At 46.6% G+C, this 27413-nt stretch overlaps 1 protein-coding gene across 3 annotated transcripts in view; it reads right to left on the bottom strand.

The window, feature by feature from the left end:
* TP63 (tumor protein p63) overlaps positions 1-27413 on the bottom strand; it is a 120464-nt gene that overhangs the window by 24310 nt on the left and 68741 nt on the right. For 2 of the 3 annotated variants that reach the window (XM_058188933.1, XM_058188935.1), the window contains exons 3-8: positions 9977-10163; positions 7710-7825; positions 5520-5629; positions 3993-4129; positions 2000-2082; positions 629-771 (exon numbers count right to left, since the gene is read on the bottom strand). In XM_058188933.1, coding sequence (XP_058044916.1) covers positions 629-771; positions 2000-2082; positions 3993-4129; positions 5520-5629; positions 7710-7825; positions 9977-10163 — 776 coding nt within the window. The remainder of the gene's footprint in view (positions 1-628; positions 772-1999; positions 2083-3992; positions 4130-5519; positions 5630-7709; positions 7826-9976; positions 10164-27413) is intronic. The other variant, XM_058188934.1, reaches the window with a different exon arrangement.

Genomic DNA, 27413 nt, shown 5'->3' with positions numbered 1-27413 from the left:
GACTGGACAACCATTTGTCTGAAATGGGTCTAGGGTCTCCTGCTTGAGCAAGGGGTTCGACTGGAAGACCTTCCAGTTCTGTTATTCTCTCTTCAACCATTACTGGAAAATTAGTGTATTTCTTCAGGCTGGAGATGGAGACCCAACGGTTGAAAGGCCACCTCTTCCTCACCACTTTGTTACCAGCCTACATCTACATGACCTCAAAGCACTGATGAAATCCAAATTTTTTTCCCTACTGGTTCTGTGGGCGTGGCTTGGTGGGCGTGGCAGGGGAAGGATACTGCAAAATCCCCATTCCCACCCCACTCTGGGGCCAGTCAAAGGTGGTATTTGCCAGTTCTCCGAAGTAACTCAAAATTTCCGCTACCGGTTTTCCAGAACCTATCAGAACCTGCTGGATTTCACCCCTGCCTCAAAGGGTCTCAGCCACACACACACACACACACACACACACACACACACACACAACCAAGGCAAGGGCGGCCTCCTAGCCCCCTCCCTTCCAGGAAAGTCGAACGCCATGGCCAACGACAAAGACCCTCCATCAACCACGGCAAGCCAAGAAGGGACGTCCTCATGCAAGGGAGACGGACGCAGCCCTGAAAGTCACAACTCAAGGACTCACTGTTTCTGCAACAAGTGTTGGTGTTGCTGCTGCTGCTGTTGCTGCTGTCGGTAGGTCTCGATTGTGTGCTGGGGGAGGAACTGCATGAGCTCCAGAGATTCCTTGATCTTCAGCAGCATCTCGTAGGTCTCCCGGCCTCGAACCTGAGCCAAGAAGAAGGGAAAAGCCTGAATGAGAAGCTAGGGGGACCCCAGAGAAGAAATCCACGCTGCCATTGTCCATTGTCTTCTTTTTTTAATATTTTTTATTTATGTATAAATATTTTGAAAACAGTGTATTGTCCAGGCATTTCATTTTACTGAAAAAACATCAAATACAGTAGTAGCAGTAATAATAATAATAGTATACATAGTAATTATAACAATAATTATAGTTGTATTAACTTATTTGTGCTTCTATTAATTATACTGGCATTTTTTTCCTGGGCTCCAGGATCACCGCAGATGGAGACTGCAGCCAAGAAATTAAAAGACGCTTTGCTCCTGGGGAGGAAAGCTATGGCAAATCTGGACAGCGTACTAAAAAGCAGAGACATCACCCTGCCAACAAAAGTGCCTATAGTCAAGGCTTTGGTTTTCCCAGTTGCAATGCATGGCTGTGAAAGTTGGACCATAAGAAAGGCTGAGCGCCAAAGAATTGAGGCCATTAAACTCTGGTGCTGGAGAAGATTCCTGCGAGTCCCTTGGACTGCAAGACGATCTAACCGGTCAGTCCTAGAGGAGATCAACCCTGACTGCTCTTTAGAAGGCCAGATCCTGAAGAGGAAACTCAAATACTTTGGCCACCTAATGAGAAGGAAGGACTCACTGGAGAAGAGCCTAATGCTGGGAAAGATTGAGGGCAAAAGAAGAAGGGGACGACAGAGAATGAGGTGGCTGGATGGAGTCACTGAAGCAGTAGGCGTGAGCTTCAATGGACTCCAGAGGATGGTAGAGGACAAGAAGGCCTGGAGGAATGTTGTCCATGGGGTTGCGATGGGTCGGACACGATTTGGCAACTAACAACAACAACAACAACATTGTCTTTATCTTTTATTTTTAATGTCAATCTATCCATCTCTGCACAGTCCAATATTTTCTGAATTATATTTTCGGCTGGTGGGGTGTTCTCCACATTTAGGGTAAGTAGCCAAAACCGTGGTCCTTCTTCCCTTCAAATTCTCCAGTCAGGAAATGGGTTATGCCACGTTCTGGAGACCCCATGCATGGAAGGAGGTCTTGACTTCCAACCTTCCTGAATTGGCTCAGAAGCACAGGAGAAGTCCTCATACCTTGCTTGGCCAGTGGCCCAAAACACTCAAGGTGTCATTCTCCCCGACTGCAGGGAAGTGAACACCTCCCACATTTTTACCCAAGTCCTGGTCCTACTTACCGGGAGATACAGGAGCTCATCGTCTGGGTTGCGTCTTTTCTTGACGGAGGTCATCTGGATGCCATGCGTGCTCTGCCGGAAAGCTGCCAACAAGGGGGAAATAGAAGACAGTGACACCACAGCCTCAAGGAAGGTCAACTTGACATCTCAATTCAAGGAAGCTGTTGCTATTTCTGAGCCCACGTCCGAAGCTAGAAATGAACAAATGCACGGAGGGCCACCAAGAGAAGATCTGGGCCAACTGAAGGGTCATCAAGAAAGAGAAACTCATCTTGATCCAGATTGGAGGATATTCTCCAAGACTTAAGATGCTTCAGGTTTCTCTACAGCATCAGGTTGCAGCTGGAGAAACTTCTGGAGAAGATTTCTGGAGACAAGGGGGACAATCCATCAGGTCTTAGAAGATTGGTGGTTTGGTTCAACTTCCTCGACCATTGCCATACTGATTCCGGGTCTTCCTCTGAACTCAACTCTCAGCAAAGCGAAAGTAAAACTGTTCCACCTGGTTGCCAAACTTGGCTACCACCAAGTCAGAAGTCTCCAAAGGTGACCACTTTCAAACTTGTGGACTTCAACTCCCAGAATTCCCCAGCCAGCAATGCATTGCTGGCTGGGGAATTCTGGGAGTTGAAGTCCACAAGTCTTGAAGTGGCCACCTTTGGAGACCCCTGCAGTAGATCACCAAATCCCTACAGGTAGTCTTCGACTTATGACCATATGGAGCCTGCCCACTATGGTCTTAAGTCGAGACACTCGTAAAGCAGGTCAACCCATGACCGTCCTGATTTTACGACTGTTGAGGTTTTTTTGCAGCAGTCATTAAATGAATGTGGCCGTTGTTAAGCAAATCTATTGTTCGCTATTGGGTGCTATGGCCAGAAACCGGAAGTAAAGCTCAGTTTAGCCCGAAGAACGCAAATCTGCGTCGTGTGACCGCTGTGATCGGCCGTAAATGCAGGCCGTCGTAACTTTGAAGCAACCAACTGTAAGTTGAGGACCGTCGCTACTTCCTCCACCCGGAAATGCCTATCTTTCAGAAGGCTTGCCTCTCCTTTCACCCTCCAGAAGGTGAAAGAGGTAGACTGCCCTGACCAATGGAGGCTCCGTTAACACTCATCGGGCCTAAGGGATACCGTAGCTTGCTTGCTTGTTGTTTTTTTAAAAGTCCATTTCATAATCCAGAAAGATGGAAATGATCCGGTCACTGGTTTTAAAAAAACAGAGGTAGACTGCCCTGACCAATGGAGGCTCCATTAACATCTGTCAGTCCTAATTGACATCGTAGCTTGGGTTTTGTGTTTTTGTTTTTTGTCCACTTCAAACCACAGCTATTTTATCTTTTTTTTCTTCTGACACGGAAGTTGGCTCTATTACCATGGGATTGTTTACACTGCCTTGATTGATGCTGTTATCCAGCATTTCATTTCGGGTCATTGTTGCTTGTTCCACATCAGTGCACACAATCCTACAAGTTCGGACTGGGTGCAGACCTTCTATCTCCCGTCCGGTCAACACCCGAGCGGTATTCACACAAACACTGATTAGAAAGTGGCTTCGTGGCCCATTTGGACAAAATGCGCTGGATGGACCATAGAAGCGACTCGAGCAGGCAAGGTTGGCCGAAGGCTAAGCCAACAAACACTTACCCGAGCACAAAATGCAGCTGTTGGGGTTCAAGCCCCAACCTAGTCAAAAGCTGACCTTCTCCTAAATCAGTGTATTTCAAAGTTGGCCTCTTGAAAACGGGTGGACTGCAAATCCCAGAATTCCCTAGCCAGCTATGCCTGATCTTTTTCCCCCCCTCCCATCTGCTAAAACAGAGAGATTGCAGAGAGAGGGATTATAAGAGAGTAAGCAGGTCAAGAATGAGATAGACCTCCGAAGGAGAGCATTTCGTGCCCAAGGAATTCTGGTACGAGTTGTAGTCCACCCAACTTCAAGGGGCCAACTTTGAAATACACTGCTGTGAAGGCTACTGCTTCTGGCTACTTACGGCGCTTCGTACCATCACCGTTCTTTGTGCCTTCGGAGACCTGTTGTTTCCGAATGCTGTCTTCGTCCGCTTTGCGATCCCGGCCTGGGCAGGCGCAGATCCGAGCCTCAAAACATCGGCGACCAAGGACTTGCCCGCTGCAGGGTGAAGAAAGCAAATCCCATCAGCTCTTTTAAGACCTGATAGCCATCTCTAGAAATGCCTCAAATATGTCTCATTTGGCCAAACCACGAATTAAGCAGCTCCAAACCATGAATTAACCCTGATTGCTATCAATGGGGGTGGGAAAGTTACGGTGTTGCGTGAAAGCCAAGTTGTATGTTGTGTGAGGCAGATCATACTGAGATGGATTCACCCAGGAGATGTGTTTATACCGTCAGTTCTCAACTTGAGACCCCAACTCCAAAAATGACCGTCGTAGAGTCACTCATGCAACCGTTTTACATTCTGTTCTGGGGCAGTGTCTAAGCAAACACCAGGGTCGTTAAGTGAACACTGTGATCATTAAGTGAACGCCACGTTTGTTAAGTGAACAGTGAAGTTGTTAAGCGAATCCATTGTTTTCTATGGGGTGCTTTGTCCCCAAAACTGGAAGCAAACGTTTGTTTTCGGGGAAAATGTAGAAAATTGTGGGATAGTGCAGACAAGTGTAAATGCAGGACGGTTGTTGAGTGTCCGAAATGGGGTCATGTGTCCTTGGAAGGGGTGGGGGCAGCCATCCCAACCAGGTGCATCACTCTTGAGATGGGGGAGGGAATTCATCACAAGTTTGAACAGTCACTAAGTGAACCGTCGTAAGTCAAGGACTACCTGTACATCATAACTACTAGCATCTCCACTCGGTTAACCTGGGTTTTCCCCATTGTGTGAACTCAAGTCAGAAGGGAATGCTTTCATACAGTCCAGCACACTTAAGGACGGTCGCTTTACGGAGCAGAAAACCCGACATGGAGCCCAGGATGCTCAAAACAAAATCGGGGAGGGGAGGGGAGGGGGGGAGAGCCCGGTTCTGAATTGCTGGCTGCTAACTCAGCCCCCCAAAATAACCGTGTACAGGTAGTCCTCAACTTACGACCACAATTGAGCCCAAAATTTCTGTTGGTCAGTGAGACAGTTGCTCAGTGAGAAACTTCCTAACAGTGAGGACAATTAACCAGTGGAACTGCTTGCCACAAGAAGTTGTGGATGCTCCAACACTGGAGGTTTTTAAGAAGAGACTGGGCAGCCACTTGATTGGAATGGGGTAGGGTTTCCTGGTTGAGCAGGAGGTTGGACTAGAAGACCTCCAAGGTCCCTTCCAACTCTGTTCTTCCTTCCTTCCTTCCTTCCTTCCTTCCTTCCTTCCTTCCTTCCTTCCTTCCTAGAAGTCTTTAAGAGACAGCCACTTGTCTGAAATGGAGGCTGGACTAGAAGACCTCTAATGTCCCTTCCAGCTCTATACTGATTGATTGAATGCTAAACTTGGGGTTCGGAAGCCTTTTAGTTCTACTTTCAGATTCCCCACAACCTCCCACCGTGGCGACTTACTCTCTGGCTTCCAGCGTGACGATGATGAGGATGGGGCGTCGGTTCATTCCGCCGACGCAGCTGCTGTTGCACATGAAATTGTAGAGGACAGTTGTGAATTCGGTGCCAACCTGGGAGAGAGAAGAAGCAGGAGGAAGCATTTGGGTTGAATTCAAACATTACCTAAAAATCTCAGCTGTAGGTCTCTCTACTTGCGGGCTCCAATGAGAGAAGGGGCAGGGAAGGAGAGGGAGAGGGAGAAAGAGAGGGAGGGAGGGGGAGAGACAAAGAGAGAGAGAGGGAGAGAGAGAAGGAGTGAGACAGACAGACAGACAGACAGACAGACAGAACGACAGACTTACTCTCTTTTTTTTTTGGCTTGCACAATGTGGACTAGCGGCAAATTTGCACCTTTACAATGGTTTTGCACTGGTTTGTTAACTCGGCAGCGGCCAAGATGGGAAATTGCAATTTCTGCAAAATAATTACAACTGATAGAGAAGCATCTTGTTTCCAAATGGGAAACAGACCTTATGACCATACGCAGGGGTAAAATACATATATGTATCTCACAGCTTCGAACTTATCTGTGGAAATGTTGACAATCCTCTCAGCTTGATTTTTGAGGTTGGAAGATTGCAACGAGCCAAGAGATTTGGATCGTTAAAAGAATAAGCTTTTCATGGAGAACTTTTTTTTTAAAAAAAATGCTGATGCGTGTATGAATATACACAGATTTTAATCTTCTCTCTTTACAGTATATTTATTTGAACAATGTCCTGCTTTGTGCCAAATGCTCAATTTTTCCCCCCTGCTCAGATGTGCTTTCAGATACTTCAAAATGAAGCATGGTATTTAAAAAAAAAAAACAGCAACTATCTCTCACACACACAACTTCCCTGCAGAAATTGTAAATGCTCCAACACTGGAAATTTTTAAGAAAATGTTGGATAACCATCTGTCTGAGATGGTGTAGGGTTTCCTGCCTGGGCAGGGGGTTGGACTAGAAGGCCTCCAAGGTCCCTTCCAACTCTGTTGTTGTTGTTGTTGTTATTATTATATATCTAATAATAGTTCTGTTTAAAATCAGTTTTTAACAGAGGATGCTTTGAGGCAGAGTGCGGAGAAACTCTCCTGCGTGACCACATTTTGCATCTCATCTTTTAGAAAGAGAGGAAGGAAAATGGAGAAGGAAGGAGAGGGAGGGAGAGCAAGAGGGAGGGAGGAGGGAAAGGAAGGGAGGGAGGGAGGATGGAAGGAAGGAAGGAAGGAAAAAGAGGCAGAAAAGGAGAAGTGGGGAAAGAAGAAAAGAGGGAGGGAGGGAAGGAAGGCAAAAGACAGGAGGGAGGGAGGGAGGGAGGGAGGAAGGAAGGAAGGAAGGAAGGAAGGAGAGTGATGGGGAAAGAGAGGAAGGAGATGTGTAGGAGAAAGAGTGGCAGAAGCTGGGAGTGGAGTCAAAAGAGGAATAAGCCCAGAATCCCTTCATAGACACAAGCAAACAAAGACCAACCTCCCTTGAATTCGGTGGACCATCTTAGCATATACTGACTTTTAGTTGAGAAAATTCCTGTTTCTAGGCTTTTAGCAACAAATCAGTTTAATTGGACTTTCATGTGGGATCTGATCTTCTGCGCTTGACAAGATGGGAATTAGAGGAAGGAGATAGGAATTGGAAGGAGGGAGGGAGGGAAGGAAGGAGGGAGATGGAGAACAGAAGAAGGAGAGAGAGAGAAGGAGGAAGGAAGGAAGGAAGGAAGGAAGGAAGGAAGGAAGGAAGGAAGGAAGGAAGGAAGGAAGGAAGGAAGGAAGGAAGGAAGGAAGGAAGGAGAGGGAAGAAATTAGAGAACGAAGGAAGGAGGAGGGAGGGAGGGAGGGAGGAAAGAAGGAGAGGGAGAGAGAAAATTGGAGAAGGAGAGAAGGAGAGAGGAAGGAAGGATGGAAGGAAGGAGATGTGTAGGAGAAAAGGTGGCAGAAGCTGGAGTTAGAGTCAAAAGAGAAATCCTTTGACTTACATGGACCCGGATCTTAGTCCAAGCAGGTGCTGACTGTTTATCGAAAAAATTCCTGTGCATGGGAATCTTTTTGCCCATAAACCCTTTTAACTGAACCTTCAGGTGTGCACCTGATTTTTTTTTTTTGGGGGGGGGGTAAAGAGATCTCAGAAAAGACCTGGCAGGGACACCACCTCCTCCATCTGCCCTCCCGGCTCACCTGGGGCGGTTCGTAAGGGACGAGGACGCTCTGCCTGCCAGTGATGGGGTCTTCCACGTACTGCGCGTGGCTGTTGCCTTCCACGCGGATGAGATGACTGGGAGGAGCAATTTGGCCTGGAAAAAGAGTATAGAAATCATTCCAAAATTCAAAATTCCCTTCTTCTCCGGCCTCGAGTGAACTGGAAATGGGACCCCGGTTCACTCCGAGGAAGGCCGGAGCAGGTTAAATTTTGCTGGAAGATGCCCGGTCAATCTGCAAATTGAGGAAGCATAGGTGGTCCTCGACTTACGACTGCAACTGAGACTACAACCTCTGTCACTAAGCGAGTCACACCTGATTTTATGACTGTTTTGCTGCGGTCATTAAGCGGATCAGGGAGCTGTTAGGGAAATCCGATTTCTCCCATTGACTTTGCTTGTTGGAAGCCGGGTGGGGATTTCACAAATGTCGGTCTTATGACTCCGCGAACATTGCGACCGTCGTAAATAGAGGCAGTCCTCAACTTACAACCACAACCGAGCCCAAAATTTATGTTGTTGGTAAGTGAGACACTTGTTACGTGAGTTTGGCTCCATTTTACAACTTTTATTGCCGTGGTCATTAAGTGAATCACTACCGTTTTTAAGATAGCAGTATGGTTGTTACGTGAATCCGGCTTCCCCCTTGACTTTGTTTGTCAGAAGGTCGCAAAAGGGGACCCCCGAGATGCTGCGACCGTCGTAAATATGAGTCAGTGGCCAAGCATCCAAATTTTGATCACAGTGCCGTTTTAACTTTGAACGGTCACAAAATGAACCATTGTAAGTCGAGGACTCCCTGTGACTGCCAAGTATCCAAATTTTCATCCTGTAACTATGACATTTGCAGCGAGATGGGCAGCAAACCAATTTAATAAATGCAATTAATAAAATTTCATAAAAATAAATTCATAAAGTGAGGCTTGCCCATCAGTCATTTTTTTCCAGTGTGATCATAATTTCGCACGGTTACTAAGTGAACGGTCGTAAGTCAAGGACTACCAGGATCTTTTTAAACCGGTGCTTCTCAAACTTGGCAACTTTTAAATCATGTGGACTTCCATTCCCAGAATTCCCCGTGTTTGCCGAAGTTTGAGAAACTTCCTCTTGATAAATCAAACACGTAGTTCGTACCACCTTCACATGGAACACACTTATTTGTGTGTCAGCTTTTGGCAACCTTATAAGTGTGTTTGTTTGTCTCAAAAGATGTTTTTTAAGACACACGTTTGTGTCTTCTGCAAAGGATTAATGCAGATTTTTCCTCTCCTGGAAAGGACCCGATCGAAAATTCAGGCCGGCCCTTTTATTCTTAAGAATAAAAATAATTTCCCAACCATAATTAATTGCACAACTGATGGGAAAGCAAATTCCTGCAGCCCTGAAAATCCTACAATTGGGATTAACAATAATGCTGGGAATTTACACCATTGTGAAAGCTGTTTATTTTCAAAAGAGGAAGGACGCTGAGCTCCTTTTTGCAAAGATAATCTGTTAAAATTCTGCAAAACTTGGATCGCTAAACATTGCTGCAAGGGAGGCTAAAGCTTTTAGAGCGGGGTTGTCCAATCTTGGCTACTTGAAGACTTGTGGACTTCAACTCCCAGAATTCCCCAGCCAGCCCTGCCTATTTCTTTTCCTCCCACCCCACTTAGAGAGGAGAGATTGCAGAGAAAGGGATTAGAAGAGAGTAAGCAATGGGGGATACATGTCAAAAAGTGCTGGCATTGCTGAGGATTTCTGGGATTGAAGGCTACAAGTCTTCAAGTGGCCAAGGTTGGTCTTCTCTGCTTTGAGGCACTTATGCAAAATATTTAAAGGGGGGAAAAGCCAAGATCTCCATAAGACATTGCCAAGTCATCAATGCAATCTCTGGAGGTTTTTTAAAGAAGAGACCGGACAGTCATTTGTCCAAAGTGGCATAAGGTCTCCTGCTTGAGCCAGGGGTATGACTAGAAGACCTCTAGGGTCCTTTCCAATTCTGTTGTTCTACATTGCAAACCTCCAACCCTTCCCATCCCTGAATTTTCATAGCCCAGTCTTTGTGACCACAATTCCTCCTCCTCCTCCTCCGTTTCCTCTCCTTTTTCCTTCTCGTCCGCTTCTCCTTTTCCTACTTCTCTTACTCTTTTTCTTTCTTCTCTTTTTCCATTTCCTTCTCCTCTACCTTCTTCTTTTCCCTCTCTTCCTCCTCCTCTACTACCACCACCATCATAATTTCTCCATCCTTCCCTCCTTCAGACTCACCTTCGTTGAATTCCCGGCTGAGTTCGTGATTCGGACACCGCTTGACCACTTCGGTCACGTGTTCAGCCTTCTTGTAGACCGGCATGGCTCGGATGACAGCCCCCTGGGGTGGAGGGGTCATCACCTTGATCTGGATGGGGCAGGTCTTGGCGATCTGGCAGTAGAGTTTCTTCAGTTCGGTGGAGTACTGTGCCGAGAGAGAATGAGAGAAAGGGAAAAAAGAGAGTGATGAACAGGGTGAAATCTCAGGGCTGGCTGAGCAGCTGAGCTCCCCACACACCCAAGACTTTTTCACACGATGCAGAATTTGCACCCATGCCCAAGGTGCCAAGGTACAGGTAGTCCTCAACTTACGACCAAAAGGGAGCCCCAAATTCCTCGCGCCAAGCAAGACATTAGTGAAGAGAGACATTTGTTAAGCGAGTTTGGGCTCATTTTAACGGCCTTTCTTGCCACGGTTGTTAAGTGAATCATTGCAGTTCTTAAGTAAGTGAATTTGGCTTCCCCGTTGACTTTGCTTCTTGGACGGTTGCAAAAGGGGATCACGTGACCCCGGGACATGGCAACCGTCATAAATATGAGTCAGTTGCCAAGTGCTTTCAATTCCGATCACGTGACCCCGGTGAATGCTGCAAAGGTCATAAGTGCGAAAAAGTCACTTTTTGCAGTGGCATTGTAACTTCAAACGGTCACTAAATGAATCGTTGTAAGTCAAGGACTATCCGTATTCATGTCTATTGCATACCAGAGGGGTGCGGGGGGGGGGGGGTGCACAGCGGAAGTCTCCCTCCAGGATAGGGCTTTGCAAATGCTTCTGATATTTATGGATTTTAAAAAAAACCCCAAAAACTTAAATTGCCCAACTGCCAAAGGCGGCTGGGCAGTTGACAATAAAACCCTGTTAAAAGTCAAATAAAGCCGGAGATAAAGAGAGCATTCTTCTGCTTGCGTTGCAGCCCGGAGCAGATTGGGAAGCATCATGGGGAGTGGGAATTTGGGGGTGGCAAAGACACGGGCTTAGCGGAACCCAGAGTGGCACAAACCTCTGCAAGGAGGGGGAAGGGCAGAAATGGACCCCAGGGGTTCACAATCCAGGTCTGATTCCTTAGGTTAAATTTAGGATTTCCTTCCCCGGAGAAGCTGGAAAAGTTGCTAGACAATTGGAAACCCATTCTAGGGAGGGAGGGAAGGGAAGAAGAAAGAGAGGGAGGGAGGGAGGAAAAAAGAAAGGAAGAAAAGAAGGAAGGAAGGGGAGGGAGGAAGATGATATGGAGGGAGGGAGGGAAGAAGGAAGAAAGATAGGAAGAGAGGGAGGGACGGAGGGATGGAGATGGAAATAGGAACGAGGGAGGGACGGAGAAAAGAAGGAAAGATGGAAGAAGAAAGAGGAAGGAATGATGGAAGGGAGGAAAGAAGGAAGGGAAGGAAAGGAGAAAGGGAGGGAGGAAATAGGAACAAAGAAGAAAGAAAGGGAAAGATGAAGGGAGAAAGGAAGGTAGGGATGGAAATAGGAACAAGGGAGGGAGGGAGGAAGGAAGGAAGGAAGGAAAAGGAGAAGGTAGAGGAGAAAAAAAGGAAAAAGAGAAGACGGAAAAGGAGTAAGAGAAGGAGAAGGTGGAAAAGGAGAAGGAACAACAAGAAGGAAGAAGGGAAGGAAACAGAGGAGGAGGAGAAATGGTGGTTGTGGTGAAGGAGGAGGAGCAGGGGACTTTATGGTCCTGGAGGAAGAAGAGTAGGAGTGATGGAGCTGACGAAATAGGAGGAGGAGATGGAGAAGAAGGATGGAGCGGCAGAAGGAAGAAGAAAAGGAGGAAGAGGAGGCAGAATAAACCCACCAGCAGTTTTACTCAGGACTGCAACTCCAAAGGCTTTCCTAGCCACGTGCCAGCTTCCAAACTGCCCATAGTAAGGGGGGGGGGAATGCCCCAAACATGCCTTAGGATGCCCCCTCCCTCTGCCAGAGGATGCCAAGCCCTTGGAAAGCCCCTGGCCCTGCACCCCCACCCGGCACCCATGGGGCAGGCGTGGGCACCTTTCGCGCCAGCTGGCCCTTTCAGAGAACGCCGCGTCTGTTTGCTCAGAGATGCCAATCCCCGACCGGCCGAGCACAAAAGGGCTGGCAGGAACGCGCCAACTCCGCCCCGGGCAGCCTGTCCAGATAGCATCCCTTGGCAGGAGGTGCCCAGGGGTGGGAAGGTGGCACGCAGGGGCCTGGCGCTAGCAGCTGGGAAAACACAAGCCCCGGGACAAGGCAATTTTCAAGTCGCCCCCCCAAAAAATTGGGAGAGTCCCCTGGCACCATCCCGATTCAGACCCCCACTGAAAAACCCAGCACCCCAAAACTCTTTTCCTGCCCAGAGTTTGTGGGTGCGGCTGCCCACCAAGGCCCAAGGTTTTTTCTCCCCCTGCCTTCCTTCCCAGTGTCTTAAGCCCTCTTTTTCAAGTGCGACAATGTGAGATTGTGCAACCTCCCTCTCCTGTGTGTGTGTGTGTGTGCGGTGCCCGCAGGCTATGGATTTATGGACACAAAGGGTTTACACAGCCTGCGGAAACAGGAACGTGCCAGGCCGGGGCGGGGGGGGGGGGAGGGGAGGGGGGGGCCAAGAAAAAGAAGAAAGGAGGGAAGAAGAAGAAAAAAAAAAATAACACAACTGGCGACATTCGGAGTGAAGAGGAAACTGGAGTTTTTTTTCCCCCTCCCCACAAATGTGCTGTTTTAAAAGAAAATAAAAATAAAGATCTGGTGAAAAAAATTAATTTATCAGAATAAAGACCCACACGGTGGGCAACGGGGGTCGCATTTGGGGAGCTCAAACGGGCAGAAATGAGGCACGGTTCGTTTTGTCTCCGAAAAGGAAAAAAAACACTGGACAGCTGCTATTGGATGAGAAGAAATAGTCCTCGTACTTATAACGCTTTGCTTAACAACTATTCGAATTTACGGCACTGAAAAACCTGATTTACGACCAGCCCTCGCACATACAACCACTTTTTCACTTACAAAGAATTCATTTAGTGACCATTTGAAGTTACAATGGAATGAAGTTACAATGAATGGAATGAAGTTACAATACAATGAAGTTACAATGTACAATGGACCATTTGAAGTTACAATTCTATTCTATTCTATTCTATTCTATTTAGTGACCATTTGAAGTTACAATGGCCTTGAAAAAACGGACTTATTTATTATTTGTGGGGCTGCCCCGGAGAAGACGGGGTTCACTTATTCTCCAGAGGTCCCGAAGGCAGGACATGAAACAATGGCTGAAAACTAATCAAGGAGAGAAGCAACTTCGAAATAAGGAGAAATTTCCTGACAATTAACCGGTGGAACAGCTTGCCACCAGAAGTTGTGGGTGCTCCAACACTGGAGGTTTTAAAGAAGAGACTGGACAGCTATTTGGAATGTTATAAGGTTTCCGGCCTGAGCAGGGGGTTGGACTATAGGACCTCTGAGGTCCCTTGCAGTCCTATGATTCTAGGAGGGAGGGAGGAAACTAATCAAGGAGAGAAGCAACCTGGAATTAAAGAGAAACGTCCTAACAGTGAGGAGAATGAACCAGTGGAACTGCTTGCCACCAGATGCTGTGGGTGATCCACCGCTGGAAGTTTCTAAGAAGAGATTGGATTGAAATGGTCTAGGCAGGGGTGAAATGCTACCTGTTCGGGCCAGTTTGCACCAACCGGTAGTAAAAAATGCTACAGGATTGCCCAAACTGGCAGTAAAAAAATGTTTTAAAAAAGTTTTTAAAAAGGTTCCAACCATTGCGGGCACAGCTGATCGTCGGAACTTTTTAAAAACTTTTTTTTAGTTTAAAAAATACTTTAAAAAAGTAAAAAAAACCGGTTGGCCACGCCCATCCAGTCACATGACTCTGACAAGCCACGCCCACCAAGCCACGCCCACAGACCTGGTAGGGAAAAATTGTTGAACTTCACCCCTGTGTTATAGGCCAGGGTCTCCCTGCTTGAGCAGGGGGTTGGACTAGAAGACCTCCAAGGTCCCTCTTCCAGCCCTATTCCGAATTGAGTCGTCTACACCATCCTAAAAATAGGAAGAACTCAGGAACCCTTGCAAACATTATTCAAAATCTGTACTTCGGAAAAGGGGCTCCAAGGATCCTGATCTTTGCCAATTCAGGGTTTTGCACATACAGACCCCCCCCCCCCGCCCATCAATGCTGTGTGCACCCAAATGCATCTCTTTGCAGCCTCTGTGGCTATTTGCATTCTCCACAAGGGACCCACGTGCCACCATTCCCCTGCCAGGCAGCCCCCCCCTCCCAAAAGCACACCTGCTAGGGTGTGTGTGTGGGTGTGTGTGGGTGGGTGTGTGTGTGTGTGAGAGAGAGAGAGAGAGAGAGAGAGAGAAAAACGGGCTACGTTACGCCTCTTGGCACCCCCAGCGAGTCCCACAGCCATCCGGGGCGCACGTCGCAAGCCTCCCCCTCCCCACCAGCCTTGTTGCACACCTGTCTGCTGCGTCTTCAACAAGCCACCCCTTCCTCCGTCCCTCCCCTCCGTCTGTGCACAGCCTGTTGACAAAAAGTTTGCAAAACTCACACGTCCCACAACTCCAGGGATTAAAAAGCAGAAGACAGGAGGGAGAGGCAGCCGAAAGACAAAAAGAAAAAAGAAAAAAAAATAAGACCCCGTCTCAAAAAAAGAAAAAAGGGTCACTTGGCGATCGAATAACAGAAAACAGAATAGCAGAGTTGGAAGGGACCCTGGAGGTCTTCTAGTCCAACCCCCTGCTTAGGCAGGAAACCCTTCCCCACTTCAGACAAATGGTTATCCAATATAATGTACAACAGCACTGGGGGAAAAAGCGAATTACGGCCACTCCTCACACTTACAGCCGTCAGAACCCTGGGAGGAAATCGGTATGGTATAGAAATAATACATGTTATTTCCATAGCGAGGAAGACAAAGCAGAATTGCGTTAAATGGATCGTTTTATTCAAAGAGGGAGAATATATTTAAAAGTATCTTTCTGGACGTTGTGATAAATAAAAAAAATGAAACTTTTGACTTTGGTTTTGTGGATCAGACAGAAATTCCATTGTAGAAATGGCCGGTGATATAGGACACGGAGCAACCACAGGTAGACCTGGCAACGCTCGTTGTAGAGCGATTGCTACGTAACACCACAACCGTGCTTATAATCTGACTTCAGCTTTCCCTGTGGCTTTCTAGACCCGGGAGGGTCATCAATGCAAGGATTGGGCATTCAATTGCTGAACGAGGCAGTCACTAAGCGAGGACTGCCTGCATTCTTTTATCTTTTCTTTTATGTACACTGAGAGCATATGCACCAAGGCTATTTCTTTGTGTGTCCAATCACACTTGGCCAATAAAAAATTCTACTCTACTCTATCCTATTCTATTCTGATACTTCATTCATGATTTCAGTTATATGTATTCTATTCTATTCTATTCTATTCTATTCTATTCTATTCTATTCTATTCTTCCTTCTTTCCTCCTTCTATTCTATTCTATTCTATTCTATTCTATTCTATTCTATTCTAATTCTATTCTATTCTACTTCATTCATGATTTCAGTTATATGTATTCTATTCTATTCTATTCTATTCTATTCTATTCTTCCTTCTTTCCTCCTTCTATTCTATTCTAGTCTATTCTATTCTATTCTATTCTTCCTTCTTTCCTCCTATTCTATTCTATTCTATTCTAGTCTAGTCTATTCTAATAGATACTTCATTCATGATTTCAGTTATATGTATTCTATTCTATTCTATTCTATTCTATTCTATTCTATTCTATTCTATTCTATTCTATTCTATTCTATTCTATTCTATCCTATCTATCCTAATAGATACTTCATTCATAATTTCAGTTATATGTATTCTATTCTATTCTATTCTATTCTATTCTATTCTATTCTATTCTTCCTTCTTTCCTCATTCTATTCTATTCTATTCTATTCTATTCTATTCTATTCTATTCTATTCTATCCTATCTATCCTAATAGATACTTCATTCATAATTTCAGTTATATGTATTCTATTCTATTCTATTCTATTCTATTCTATTCTATTCTTCCTTCTTTCCTCATTCTATTCTATTCTATTCTATTCTATTCTATTCTATTCTATTCTATTCTATTCTATTCTATTCTATCCTATCTATCCTAATAGATACTTCATTCATAATTTCAGTTATATGTATTCTATTCTATTCTATTCTATTCTATTCTATTCTATTCTATTCTATTCTATTCTTCCTTCTTTCCTCCTTCTATTCTATTCTATTCTATTCTATTCTATTCTATTCTATTCTATTCTATTCTATTCTTCCTTCTTTCCTCCTTCTATTCTATTCTATTCTATTCTATTCTATTCTATTCTAAAAAAAGCAAAAAGTTGAGGCTGGAGTATTTTTTATTTTGCACGGTGCTAAAAAGTCAACACATTTTTCCCTTGAACCTTACGTTTTCCTTTTCTCATTTCCCATTTCTACTTCTCTTTGTATTTTATATATATATAGATTAAAAACAACAATAAAAAGCATAAAATGGAAAAAAAAATAATCATGGGAGAAAATTGAGGGGCTTGCCAACGGGCATGTATTTACGATGGTTGCCGCATCTTGGTCTGTGTGTGTGTGTATGTGTGTGTGTGACGTGATCGTCATTTGTGACTTTCCCAGCCAAGCAAACTCCACGGGGGAAGTTCAGATTTGCTTTATGACCAGTGATTCGTTTAACAACTGCAGGTGATTTTGCTTAACCGTGGCAAGGAAGAGCACAAAACCCGGCGCAACTCAACCTAACAACTTCACATTTTGGAAGTGCCTCGCTGAGCCGCGGAAGTTCTGCTCCCAACTGTGGTCGTAACTTGAGGACTTATCACTGCAGTCGTGAGTCAAGGACCACCTGGAACGCCAGGCAAAGGATTTAATTTGCAAAGGGTGACCAGGTGCTCAAAGCCCACCCCCAGTTCACAATAAATCGAAAAGTGCAAAGCACCCACCAAAAAATCCCCGTGCACGGAACCCCCGCCCCAATTCTGGGGGTCTCCTGCTTGCAAGTGGGCCAGCCGAGCGCCCTCTGGGTCAGCACGGGAGCCCCTTTTCCAAGCCCCAGCTCTCCCCCCAGTCCTGCCAGCCCCACGCCAGCCAGCCTCCCCGCACAAGGCCCACCCCATGCCGCCTGTTGCCACCTGTCAGTTGCGGGGATTAATTACCCGGTGAGTGCCGGGTGCGGCACATTCCTCCCCCGGGCGGCGCCCAGCCGAGAGATGCTGACATCAGGCCTGGGGAGGGGGAGGGCGGGTTGCCTGCATCCGAGTCACCACAGATGTGGGGAGGGGAGGGGAGGGGAGATGGGGGGGGGGCAAAGCCCGAAGGCAGCCGTGGACAGGAAAGGCATCCGGTGTGAGGCAGCAAACGGGCCACGGATTCGGTTTGGGACAAGGGAGGGCAGGAAAGCGGGGGAGGGAGGGGGCAGAAGGGGGCTTTAAGCCAGCAATTTGCAGGGGCCGCATTTTTTATTTTTATTTTGTCACAACATTATATGCAAGCACATACATTGAAAGGAAACAATAGGACAGGAACGGTAGGCACATATGTGCTCTTATGCACGCCCCTTACAGACCTCTTAGGAACGGGGTGAGGTCAATAGTAGATAGTTTTTGGTTAAAGCTTTGGGGATTTGGGGAAGAGACCGAGTCAGGTAGTGTGTTCCAAGCATTAACAACTCTGTTGCAGAAGTCATATTTTCTGCCATCAAGATTGAAGCGGTTAACATTAAGTTTGAATCTATTGGTTGCTCTTGTATTAATGCGATTGAAGCTGAAGTAGTCTTTAACGGGAAGGACACTGCAATAGATGATTCTATGAGTTAAATTCAGGTCTTGTCGGAGTCGGCAGAGTTTTCTAATCCCAGGATTTCAAGTCTGGTGGTATAAGGTATTTTGTTGTTTACAGAGGAGCGGAGAACTCTTCTTGTAAAATATTTCTGTACTCATTCATTTGTATTAATGTCAGAAATGTGGTATGGGTTCCAGACAGGTGAGCTGTATTCAAGAATAGGTCTAGCAAATGTTTTGTATGCTCTGGTTAGTAGTGTAGAGTTTTTGGAAAAGAAGCTACGCAAAACTAGGTTTACAATTCTTAGAGCCTTTTTTGCGATGTAGTTGCAGTGGGCTTTGGCACTTAGATCATTGGATATGAAAACTCCAAAGTCTTTAACAGGGTGGGGGTCATCTGTAAGATAATGTCCATCAAGCATGTACTTAGTATTTGGGTTCTTTTTTTCCAATATGTAAGACTGAGTGTCCCCACCCCACCTTCTCCCCCATCCCCAAAATTGCATCTGCCTGGAAGGGTTTTTTGTGGCTGGGTTGGGTACTTTGAGAGTTGCTGCTGGATTGTATTGAGGCTCTTTGTTACTCTGAGTAGAACTGGAGAAAATTATGGACCAGAAACAAACTGTGGGGTCTCTGATCTGGGTGGTTTTCTTGCAGACGTTTCATGACCCAACTCGGGAACGACATCAGTGTTAGAAGGGAATGGGGCTTGCACTGATGATGTTCCCGAGTTGGGTCGTGAAACGTCTGCAAGAAAACCACCAAGCTCAGAGAACACCAAGGACCCCCATGGTCGTCCTCCTCCTCCTCCTTCTCTTCCTCCACCTCCTCCTTCTCCTCTTTCTTTTCTTCCTCCACCTTCCCCTTTTTCTTCTCCTGCTCTCTCCTACTCTTACTCCTCTCCTTTCTAGCACTGATAATATTCCCTAGTTGGGCCATGAAATGTCTGCAAGAAAACAACTGATCTCAGAGAAAACCAAGGAACCCAGTCCTCCTCCTCCTCCTCCTCCCATTCTCTTTCCCTTTTCCTCCTTCTCTCTGGAAACCCCCTTCCTTTTTAGCACTGATACTGTTCCCTAGTTGGGTCATGAAATGTCTGCAAGAAAACTATCAAGCTTAGAGACCACCAATGACCCCACAGTCTTCCTCCTCCTCCTCCTCCTCCTCCTCCTCCCCTTCCTTCTCCTTGTGTTCCAATCCTTTCTACCACTGATGATGTTCCCTAGTCGGGTCATGAAACGTCTACAAGAAAGCCACCCAGTTCAGAAAGTGCCAAGGACCCTTCATTTCAACCCTGAGCTACAACTATTCTCTTCTACTAGAGGACATCAAAAGAGGCTTTAGTGCAGGGGTCTCCAACCTTGGCAACTTTTAAGCCTGGTGGAGTTCAACTCCCAGAATCCCCCAGCCAGCTTTGCTGCCAGGCTTAAAAGTTGCCATGGTTGGAGACCCCCTCCTGCACCCACGATCTGTTTTAATCCAGGTCCAGGACCTCCCCGGCCCCCTTGTACCCACCGCCCCCAAGCAGATCTCCAGACAAGAATTGTATTCTCAGTTAATCCTTGGTTACGTGCCAGGAATGGTTCACCCATCCTCCCTGGAGCTCCGCCACCCTGTGCCAATCTAAACCGAGTATTTTCCAGCTTTGGAGGGTTGTGCGGATACAACCAGGAGGAGCCCCGGTGAGGGAGGAGGCTGGGGAGCCCGTCCATCCACCCGAATGACGTTGTGCTTTGGAGTCAGAAAACTAGGCACCGCGGAAGGTCATCCACGGGCCAAGACGCAAATCTTTATCCTCTGATCTCAGTTATTGGCTTGTCCCGGAACCGTTCACACACCGAACTGACCACAGACGGTCTTTGTTTAATCTGCTGCAAAGCCAGTCCCATTCAAGTCCCATGCAACACAACACAACACAACACAACACAACACAACCAGGTCCAGTCAGCCTTCTGCACAGCTGGCAGCACGCTCCGAGCGAGTCCCATTCAAGAATTGTGGGTCAACACTATTTAAAAAATTCCACTTCGGGTATCAACGATTGAGGCATTCTCATATTCATTAATATTCAGAAAGGAACAAATTGTTAGATATAACATAACATACCAACAGAGTTGGAAGGGACCTTGGAGGCCTTCTAGTCCAACCCCCTGCCTAGGCAGGAAACCCTACATCATCTCAGTCAGATGGTTATCCAACATTTTCTTAAAAATTTCCAATGTTGGAGCATTCACAACTTCTGCAGGCAAGTCGTTCCATATAAATGACCTGCTGAATGAAAAGGGTGATATTTGATGGTAAATGTAATTACAGCAGCCAGAATTGTATTTGCAAGGAATTGGAAAAATGAGAAATCGCCATTGCAGGATGAAATTATGAAGAAAATTATGGATTGTGCAGAAATGAGTAAGTTGACGTTTGAAAGTAGAGAACAGGAAGATAAACTATGTTATAAAGTATGGGACTTGTTTTATCAATGGTTAGAAAGGAAATTATGAAAAAGAAATGTGTAATCTTTAACATGCTAAAATTATTGAAAGATATAACTCTTTTAAAATGATGGACAAAATAGGGTAATAAGAAAAAATATTGTTCTTGAAGGATTATTAAAGGTTGACTAATTAAAATATTTGATGATAATTTGATGATAAAATGGAGGAACAAACAAATTAATGATAGGTAATTCTTGTTTGCACAAAATGTAACACACACGCACCGACACATTGTATTTGGAATTTGAATGGATGATGCTTTTATGTTTGTATGTCTTTAAAAAATAAAAATAAAAACTTTATTCAAAAAAAAAAAGAAAGAATTGTGAGTCAAGTGCAATACAACACAACCGGAGGGGGACCCCCCCCCACTTCCCATCTGAAGCCCCCTGATGGCTCACTCCTGGATCCAATATCTGCACTGCGACACCTCATTCCGAAAGCCACAAATGTATACAGCTAGTTCTTGAATTACAACGGTTTGTTTAGTGACCATTCCAAGTTACAACGGCCCTCAAGGGAGTGACTTAGGACCGTTTTTCACACTTACGACCATTGCAGCGTCTCTGCAGTCACGTGATGAAACTTCAGAGACGTGGCAACCGATTCATACTTATGACGGGGTCACACGATCCCCCTTTTGCGACCTTCAGACGAGCAATGGGGAAGCCAGGTTCGCTTAACCACCGTGTTCCTCGCTTAACAACTGCACTGCTTCACTTAACAACCGTGGCAAGACGGTTGCAAAATGGGGCAAAACTCACTTATCACCTGTCTTGTTTAGCAATTGGAAATTTTGGGCTTATTTACGGTCATAAGTCGAGGAGTTCCTGTTCCAAGTTACAATGGAGGGCAAAAAGCCTACTTACATCCGGGATTCGAAGTTCTGACCGGCAGCCCCATCCCCCCATGGTCACATTGCTGAATTTCGAGCATTCAACACCTGATCTCCATTTACGTCCGTTTGCATCAGCCTGCTATCCCACGACCACAGTTTCCTGGGTTTTGTCGAAAATCAGCAATTACAGGCAGTCCTCGATTTACGATCGTAATGGAGACTGACATTTCTGTTGTTAAGTGAGAGATTTGTTCAAGGGAGCTTTGTCCTGTTTTGCGACCTTTTTCGCCACGGCTCTTAAGCGAATCTGGCTTCCCCGTTGACTTTGCTCTTCGGAAGGTCGGAAAAGGGGATCACGTGACCCAGCAACGGTCGTAAGTATGAACCAGCGGCCAAGCCTCTAAATTTGGATCACGTGACCAACGGTCGTAAGTGTGAAAAACGGTCATAAGTCCCTTTATTTCAGTGACGTTGTATCTTTGAACGGTCACTAAAGGAAGTGTTATAAGTTGAAGACTAACTGCACTTCCAGTTTCCAGCAAAAAAAAAATGTGCCATAACAAAGAATGGGTTCACTTAGTGACTGCTGCAAAAAAACACCATCTAAAATGATGTATGCTCACATAGTGACCTGCTAATAGATGATGGTCATAACTTACCAGTTAATTGTTAATAACGGAGTCTTATATAAGTTTCTCCCAGGAGTGTGTGTGTGTGTGTTCAAAACACACAAGAGCACATCCCACCCAATAACTTAGTTAAAGGTGCAAGGTTGGCTTCACACAACCGCTAGTTCAGCTCAAACCTGCTTTCCAGATGCCAAGCATCTCCAACATCAAAGAACCTTCAGAGCCAGGTTCGACATCTTCCTGTCTGCATCTTTAACCTGGTTAATTAATTGTCCCACATTCTGGGTCGTCTTCTCGTAGCCCATGTCTTGTACAAGCCCCGAATGTGGGACAATTGATTAACCAGGTTAAATAGGCTGCCTAAACGCAGACAGGAAGTTCCTGATTTAAAACTTTTCCACGCTATGAAAAAATCAGCTCCCTTCGGCCAGCTGATTTTTGAGATGCGTGGGGGGGGGGGCTGGGCATATGCGGGAGACATGTGTTTATGCACAGGGGGGGTTGTGCATATGTGTGGAGGGTGGGGGTCACACACACATGCACAGGGGGTGGGGCGGAGCACAGGGGGTGCAGCACCCCCCCACAGCCTGTTTTTGGGCACAGGAGGCTGCAGGTAGGCCTACTAAGCCCTAAACTGGGGGCAGGGGGGGGCCCTGCGCATATGCACGGGGAGCATGGAGGGGGCGGTGGGAGCGGGCATCTGCAGGGGATGCACATTGCATTATGGGTGCCGGTACGCATTGTTCACGTGCTTTCAACATAAACGAGAAAAAGGTTATAATAATAATAACATCAGAGTTGGAAGGGACCTTGGAGGTCTTCTAGTCCAACCCCCTGCCCAGGCAGGAAACCCTGTACCACTTCAGACAAATGGTTGTCCATTCGCTTCTTAAAAACTTCCAGTGTTAGAGCATTCTCAACTTCTGGTGGCAAGTTGTTCCACTGAGTAATTGTTCTAACTGTCAGGAAATTTCTCCTTAGTTCTAGGTTGCTTCTCTCCTTGATTAGTTTCCACCCATTGCTTCTTGTTCTACCCTCAGGTTATCCATCACTGGTCTAGAATAGAATAGAATAGAATTTTTATTGGCCAAGTGTGATTGGACACACAAGGAATTTGTCTTGGTGCAGATGCTCTCAGAGTACATAAAAGAAAGATACATTCATCAAGGTACAACATTTACAACACAATTGATGTCTAGGGTTAGAGTCCCTAACCTTCAAGGTCCCTTCCAACTCTGCCATTCCTTCTTCCCTTTCTTCCTCTCTCTCACTCTTTCTTTCCCTCTCCCTAAATTCTTTCCTTCCTTCTTTCTTTTTTTAAAAGGTTTTTAAAGAGCCACTTGTCTGAAATGGTATAGGGTCTCTTGCTTGAGCAGGGGGTTGGACTAGAAGACCTCCGAGGTCCCTTCCAGCTCTATTCTGTTCGATCGAAAATACAATCAGGAGTGTCAGAGTGTGGTGAAACTCAGCCATGGTGCTGACGGAGGTAGATCTTCCAGCAAGGGGATCTCTGGGTAGAGCTAAAGAGATGCAACCTAGAACTCGGGAGAATTTTCCTAACAGTGAGAACAATTAACCAGTGGAACGACTTGCCACCAGAAGTTATGGGTGCTTCATCACTGGAGGTTTTTAAGAAGACAGCCATTTGTTGAGAATGATAGGGTCTCCTGCTTGAGCGGGGGGTTGGACTAGAAGACCTCCAAGGTCCCTTCCCACTCTGTTATTCTGTTCTGTTCTGAAGCTGGCGGAGACCCCTGCAAATCCATATTAACATATCCCTTATTAACGGGAGGTTTTAACGATTAAAAATCATTTCTTTCTTTTGCAAGCTGCTACTGAAAAAAAGAAAAATAAGGATTTACTGCCAAGTAAACAGGAAATCGTACCGTGAGGGATTAATTTTGTTCCACAAATAAAAAAGAGAGGGCCAAGCCGTCCTTCCATTCAATTCGAGGTTGAGGTGAGATTGCATAATTGAATTCCAGAGGCAAAAATTTCTGGATTCTCGGGGCCCAGGAAATCCCCCACCCACCTCCCGTGTCTGAAACGGGCAGGGAGAATTTGAAAAGGCACCCAAATAGGTCAAAGGAAGCCAAGCAACCTTCGCGGAGGTCACCTGGGTGCCAGCAAACATCTCCAGGTGTGAAGGGCCGAGGTGGGTGGTTTCCGGCTCTTAACCCGCCTTGTGCTGCAACCTTCCCCAGCTGCCTTCCCAGAATCGGAGGTCTCGACCCTTGGCTACTTGAAGACCTGTGGACTTCAACTCCCAGAATTCCCCAGCCAGCTTTGCTTACTCTCTTGTAATCCCTTCCTCTGCAATCTCTCTGTCTTAATTTAATTCTCTGCAATGCTGGGAGTTGAAGTCCACAAGTCTTCAAGTGGTCAAGGATGGGTGGACAACAGGGGTGAAATGTAAAATTTGTTACTACCGGTTCTGTGGGCGTGGCTTGGTAAGGCGGGATTAATGTGACTGGTTGGGCGTGGCCAACTTTTTTTTTTTTTACTTTTAAAAGCATTTTTTCTACAACCTCTTCGGCCGAAGAGGTAGTAAAAAAATGCTTTTAAAAGCCTCTGACGATCAGGCAACTCAGCTGGGATCGCCAGAGGGAAAAAAGCTTTTAAAGGGTTCTGACGATTCCAGCTGAGACGCGCAATCATCAGAGGCTTTTTTTTTTTACTTTTAAAAGCATTTTTTGGGCCGAAGAAAAATGCTTTTAAAAGTTGGAAAAAGAAAAAAACCTCTGATGATCGCGCGGCTCAGCTGGGGCAGAAGGGGGAGGGCAGGGATTTTTGCTACCGGTTCTCTGAACCACCCGCCGCCATCGCTACTGGATCGGGCGATCCGGTCCGAACCGGGAGCATTTCACCCTAGACCGGCTTGTGGGGGACCCAGGAGTCCACCCTGGGAGGAAAGCTACACGCTGCAACTAATTTATGCTTGGAAGGACTTGTTTTTGATAAAAGAGAGTATCTGTAGCTCAGGGTTGAACGGTGGGATCCTTGGTACTCTTTGAGCTGGGTGGTTTCCTTGCAGACGTTTCATGACCCAACTAGGCAACATCATCAATGCTAGAAGAGAGGGAGGGTTTGCACAATTACCTAGTTTGGTTAATGAAGGGTCTGCAAGAATACTCCTCAAGCTCAGTGAGCACCAAAGACCTCACAATTGTCATCCTCCTCCTCCTCCTCTTCCCCTCCACAAACCCTATTTCCCTTCTAGCACTGATGATGTAACCTAGTCTGGTAACAAGACTAGTCTGCAGGAAAACCACCCTGTTCAAAGAGCACCAAGCGTCCCCCCACAGGACCTGCGTTTCACCCAGCGTGCCAACCGTTGAGGGAGGGCATTCTTGACGGCCAAGTCTACCCCTTCTAGAGACTTCTGGTGCCAAGCCTTGAGGGAGCCCCCTTGGGAGCAAAACCCAGCCTAAAACCCCAGCTTGCAACGGCCGCCAGGCCCACCACCTGCAACGCCTCCCCCCGCCCCCCAGCTTCTTCCCATGCACTTACCCGCAGGACCTCCTCTTCCAGCCCGTAAATTTTTCCCTGGAGACTTCAAAGACATTAACTCTTCCTCAAGTCCCCCCACCCTGTTTCCTCCCCCCCACTTCTTAAGCCCAGAGGATGGGCCACGTCAGCCTTCATTGTCCTCCCCCCCCCCTTTCCCCCTTTCCTCACCGCCCCTGCGGGCTAACCGGGCAAGGCAAGTCCCAACGGAGCCCCGCACGGCTTCCAAGCGCTCAGCGCCTCTGGTCTTGTCTTGGTACATAGTTGTGCAAGTAGCTTCATGTCCCCCACCACCACCACCTACAGCCCGGACCCCCCCCCTTCTTCCTCCTCCTCCTCCTCCTCCTCCTCCCCACCTCGGCCCAATCCATCTACCTGGATTACATGCCAGGAAACCTTCAGCTTCTACTCTAGTTGCATAAATCAAATTCTGGAGAGGGAGGGCTGTTTGTGTGTGTGTGTGTGTGTGTGTGTGTGTGTGTATTTGTGCCTGTTTGGGTGTGTGTGCGCACATGCATGCAGAGGGAGTAAAATCGGAAGGATTTCCAGCCCCGGGTTTTGCTCCTTGCTGTTGTTTTGTATTTTTTTTTTTAATTTGTGTACAACTAATATTTTATATTTGTATATAACTTTATATTCATGTATAACTAATCCAGGTGAGAAGCAACCTGGAATTAAGGAGAAACTTCCTAACAGTCAGGACAATCGACCAGCGGAACACCTTGCCACCAGATGTTGTGGGAGCTCCATCGCTGAAGGGTTTTAAGAGGAGACTGGACAGCCATTTGTCTGAAACGATTTAAGGCTTCCTGCTTGAGCAAGGGGCTGGACTAGAAGACCTCCAAGGATCCCTTCCAGTTCTATTCGGATGGATTGATCTTATGCAACGGCCAATCGCTCCAGAGCTGGACCCAGGTGCGAGATACTGCCAGCAGAGACGGAATCACAAATTTGATCAGGAATGCTGGCCCTCTCATCTGCATCACTCCCAAATGCCCCCTGCCCTTAGACTGCATCTACAGAAGTCCTCGACCTACGACCGCAATGGAGCCCAAAATCTCTGTTGCTAAGCCAGACAGACAGGCGTTTTGGGGTTTGCCCCCATTTTATGACTCCTCTTGGCACAGCTGTTAAGTGGATCACCGCGGTTGTTAAGTTAGGAACACGGTCATTAAGTGAATCTGGGCTCCCCCTCGATTTTGCTTGCCAGAAGGTCGCAAAAGGGGACCACGTGACCCTGGGACACTGCGAACGTCATAAATACGAGTCAGTTGCTGAGCGTATGAATTTTGATCACGTGACCCTGGGGATGTTGCAACGGTCGTAAGTGTGAAAAACGGTCACAAAAGTCACTTTTTTTCAGTGCCATTGTAACTTCAAATGATCACTAAACACAGGCGGTCCTCGACTTACAACAGTGACCGTTCGGAGTTGGAAAAAGCGACTTGGGACCATTTTTCACACTTACGACCACTGCCACATCCTCGTGATCAAAATTCAGACGCCTACCAACCGACTCATATTTATGACGGTTGCGGCGTCCTGGGGGGGGAGGGGTGTCACACGATCCCCTTTTGCGACCTTCTGACCAGCAAAAGTCAAATGGGGAGGCCAGATTCGCTTAATGACCGTATTAGCAACTTAACAAGTGCCGGCATTCGCTTAGCAACCGTGGCAAGAAAGGTCGTAGAGTGGGGCGAAACCCATTTATAAAACGTCCCGCTTACGCACAGGAATGTTGGGGCTTAACTCTGGTCGTAAGTCGAGGACTATCTGCAAAATACATACCCTGCCATCTCGGTTGCCGTCGTCCACCACCTCCTCGTGTCGTTAAGCGAGGCATCTTCCTGCCAGGTTTAACAACACCCCACCCACCCACCCCGCCCCAAGTATTTCCTCCCCGGCTCCCAGAGGGGGAAAACCCATATTTTGCAAAAGGATTGGTTGGTTCACACACCCATGATTAGTTAAATCTCCAAATTGGATTGCTGCACAAAGAGGTATAAATCACTCAACACACACACACACACACACACACAGATTGCAAAGAGCCACACCTCTTCCTTCCAAGCCCTGGAAAAAAAAAACCCAGGGCTTTGCAGGAAGAGTGTATGTTTGGGGGGCAGGGGGGGGGGAAG

The sequence above is a fragment of the Ahaetulla prasina genome, chromosome 6 (assembly GCF_028640845.1).
Source record: "Ahaetulla prasina isolate Xishuangbanna chromosome 6, ASM2864084v1, whole genome shotgun sequence".
NCBI lineage: Eukaryota > Metazoa > Chordata > Lepidosauria > Squamata > Colubridae > Ahaetulla > Ahaetulla prasina.
The sequence above is the reverse complement of the archived record's forward strand: the minus strand, read 5'-3'. Positions and strand labels throughout refer to the sequence as shown.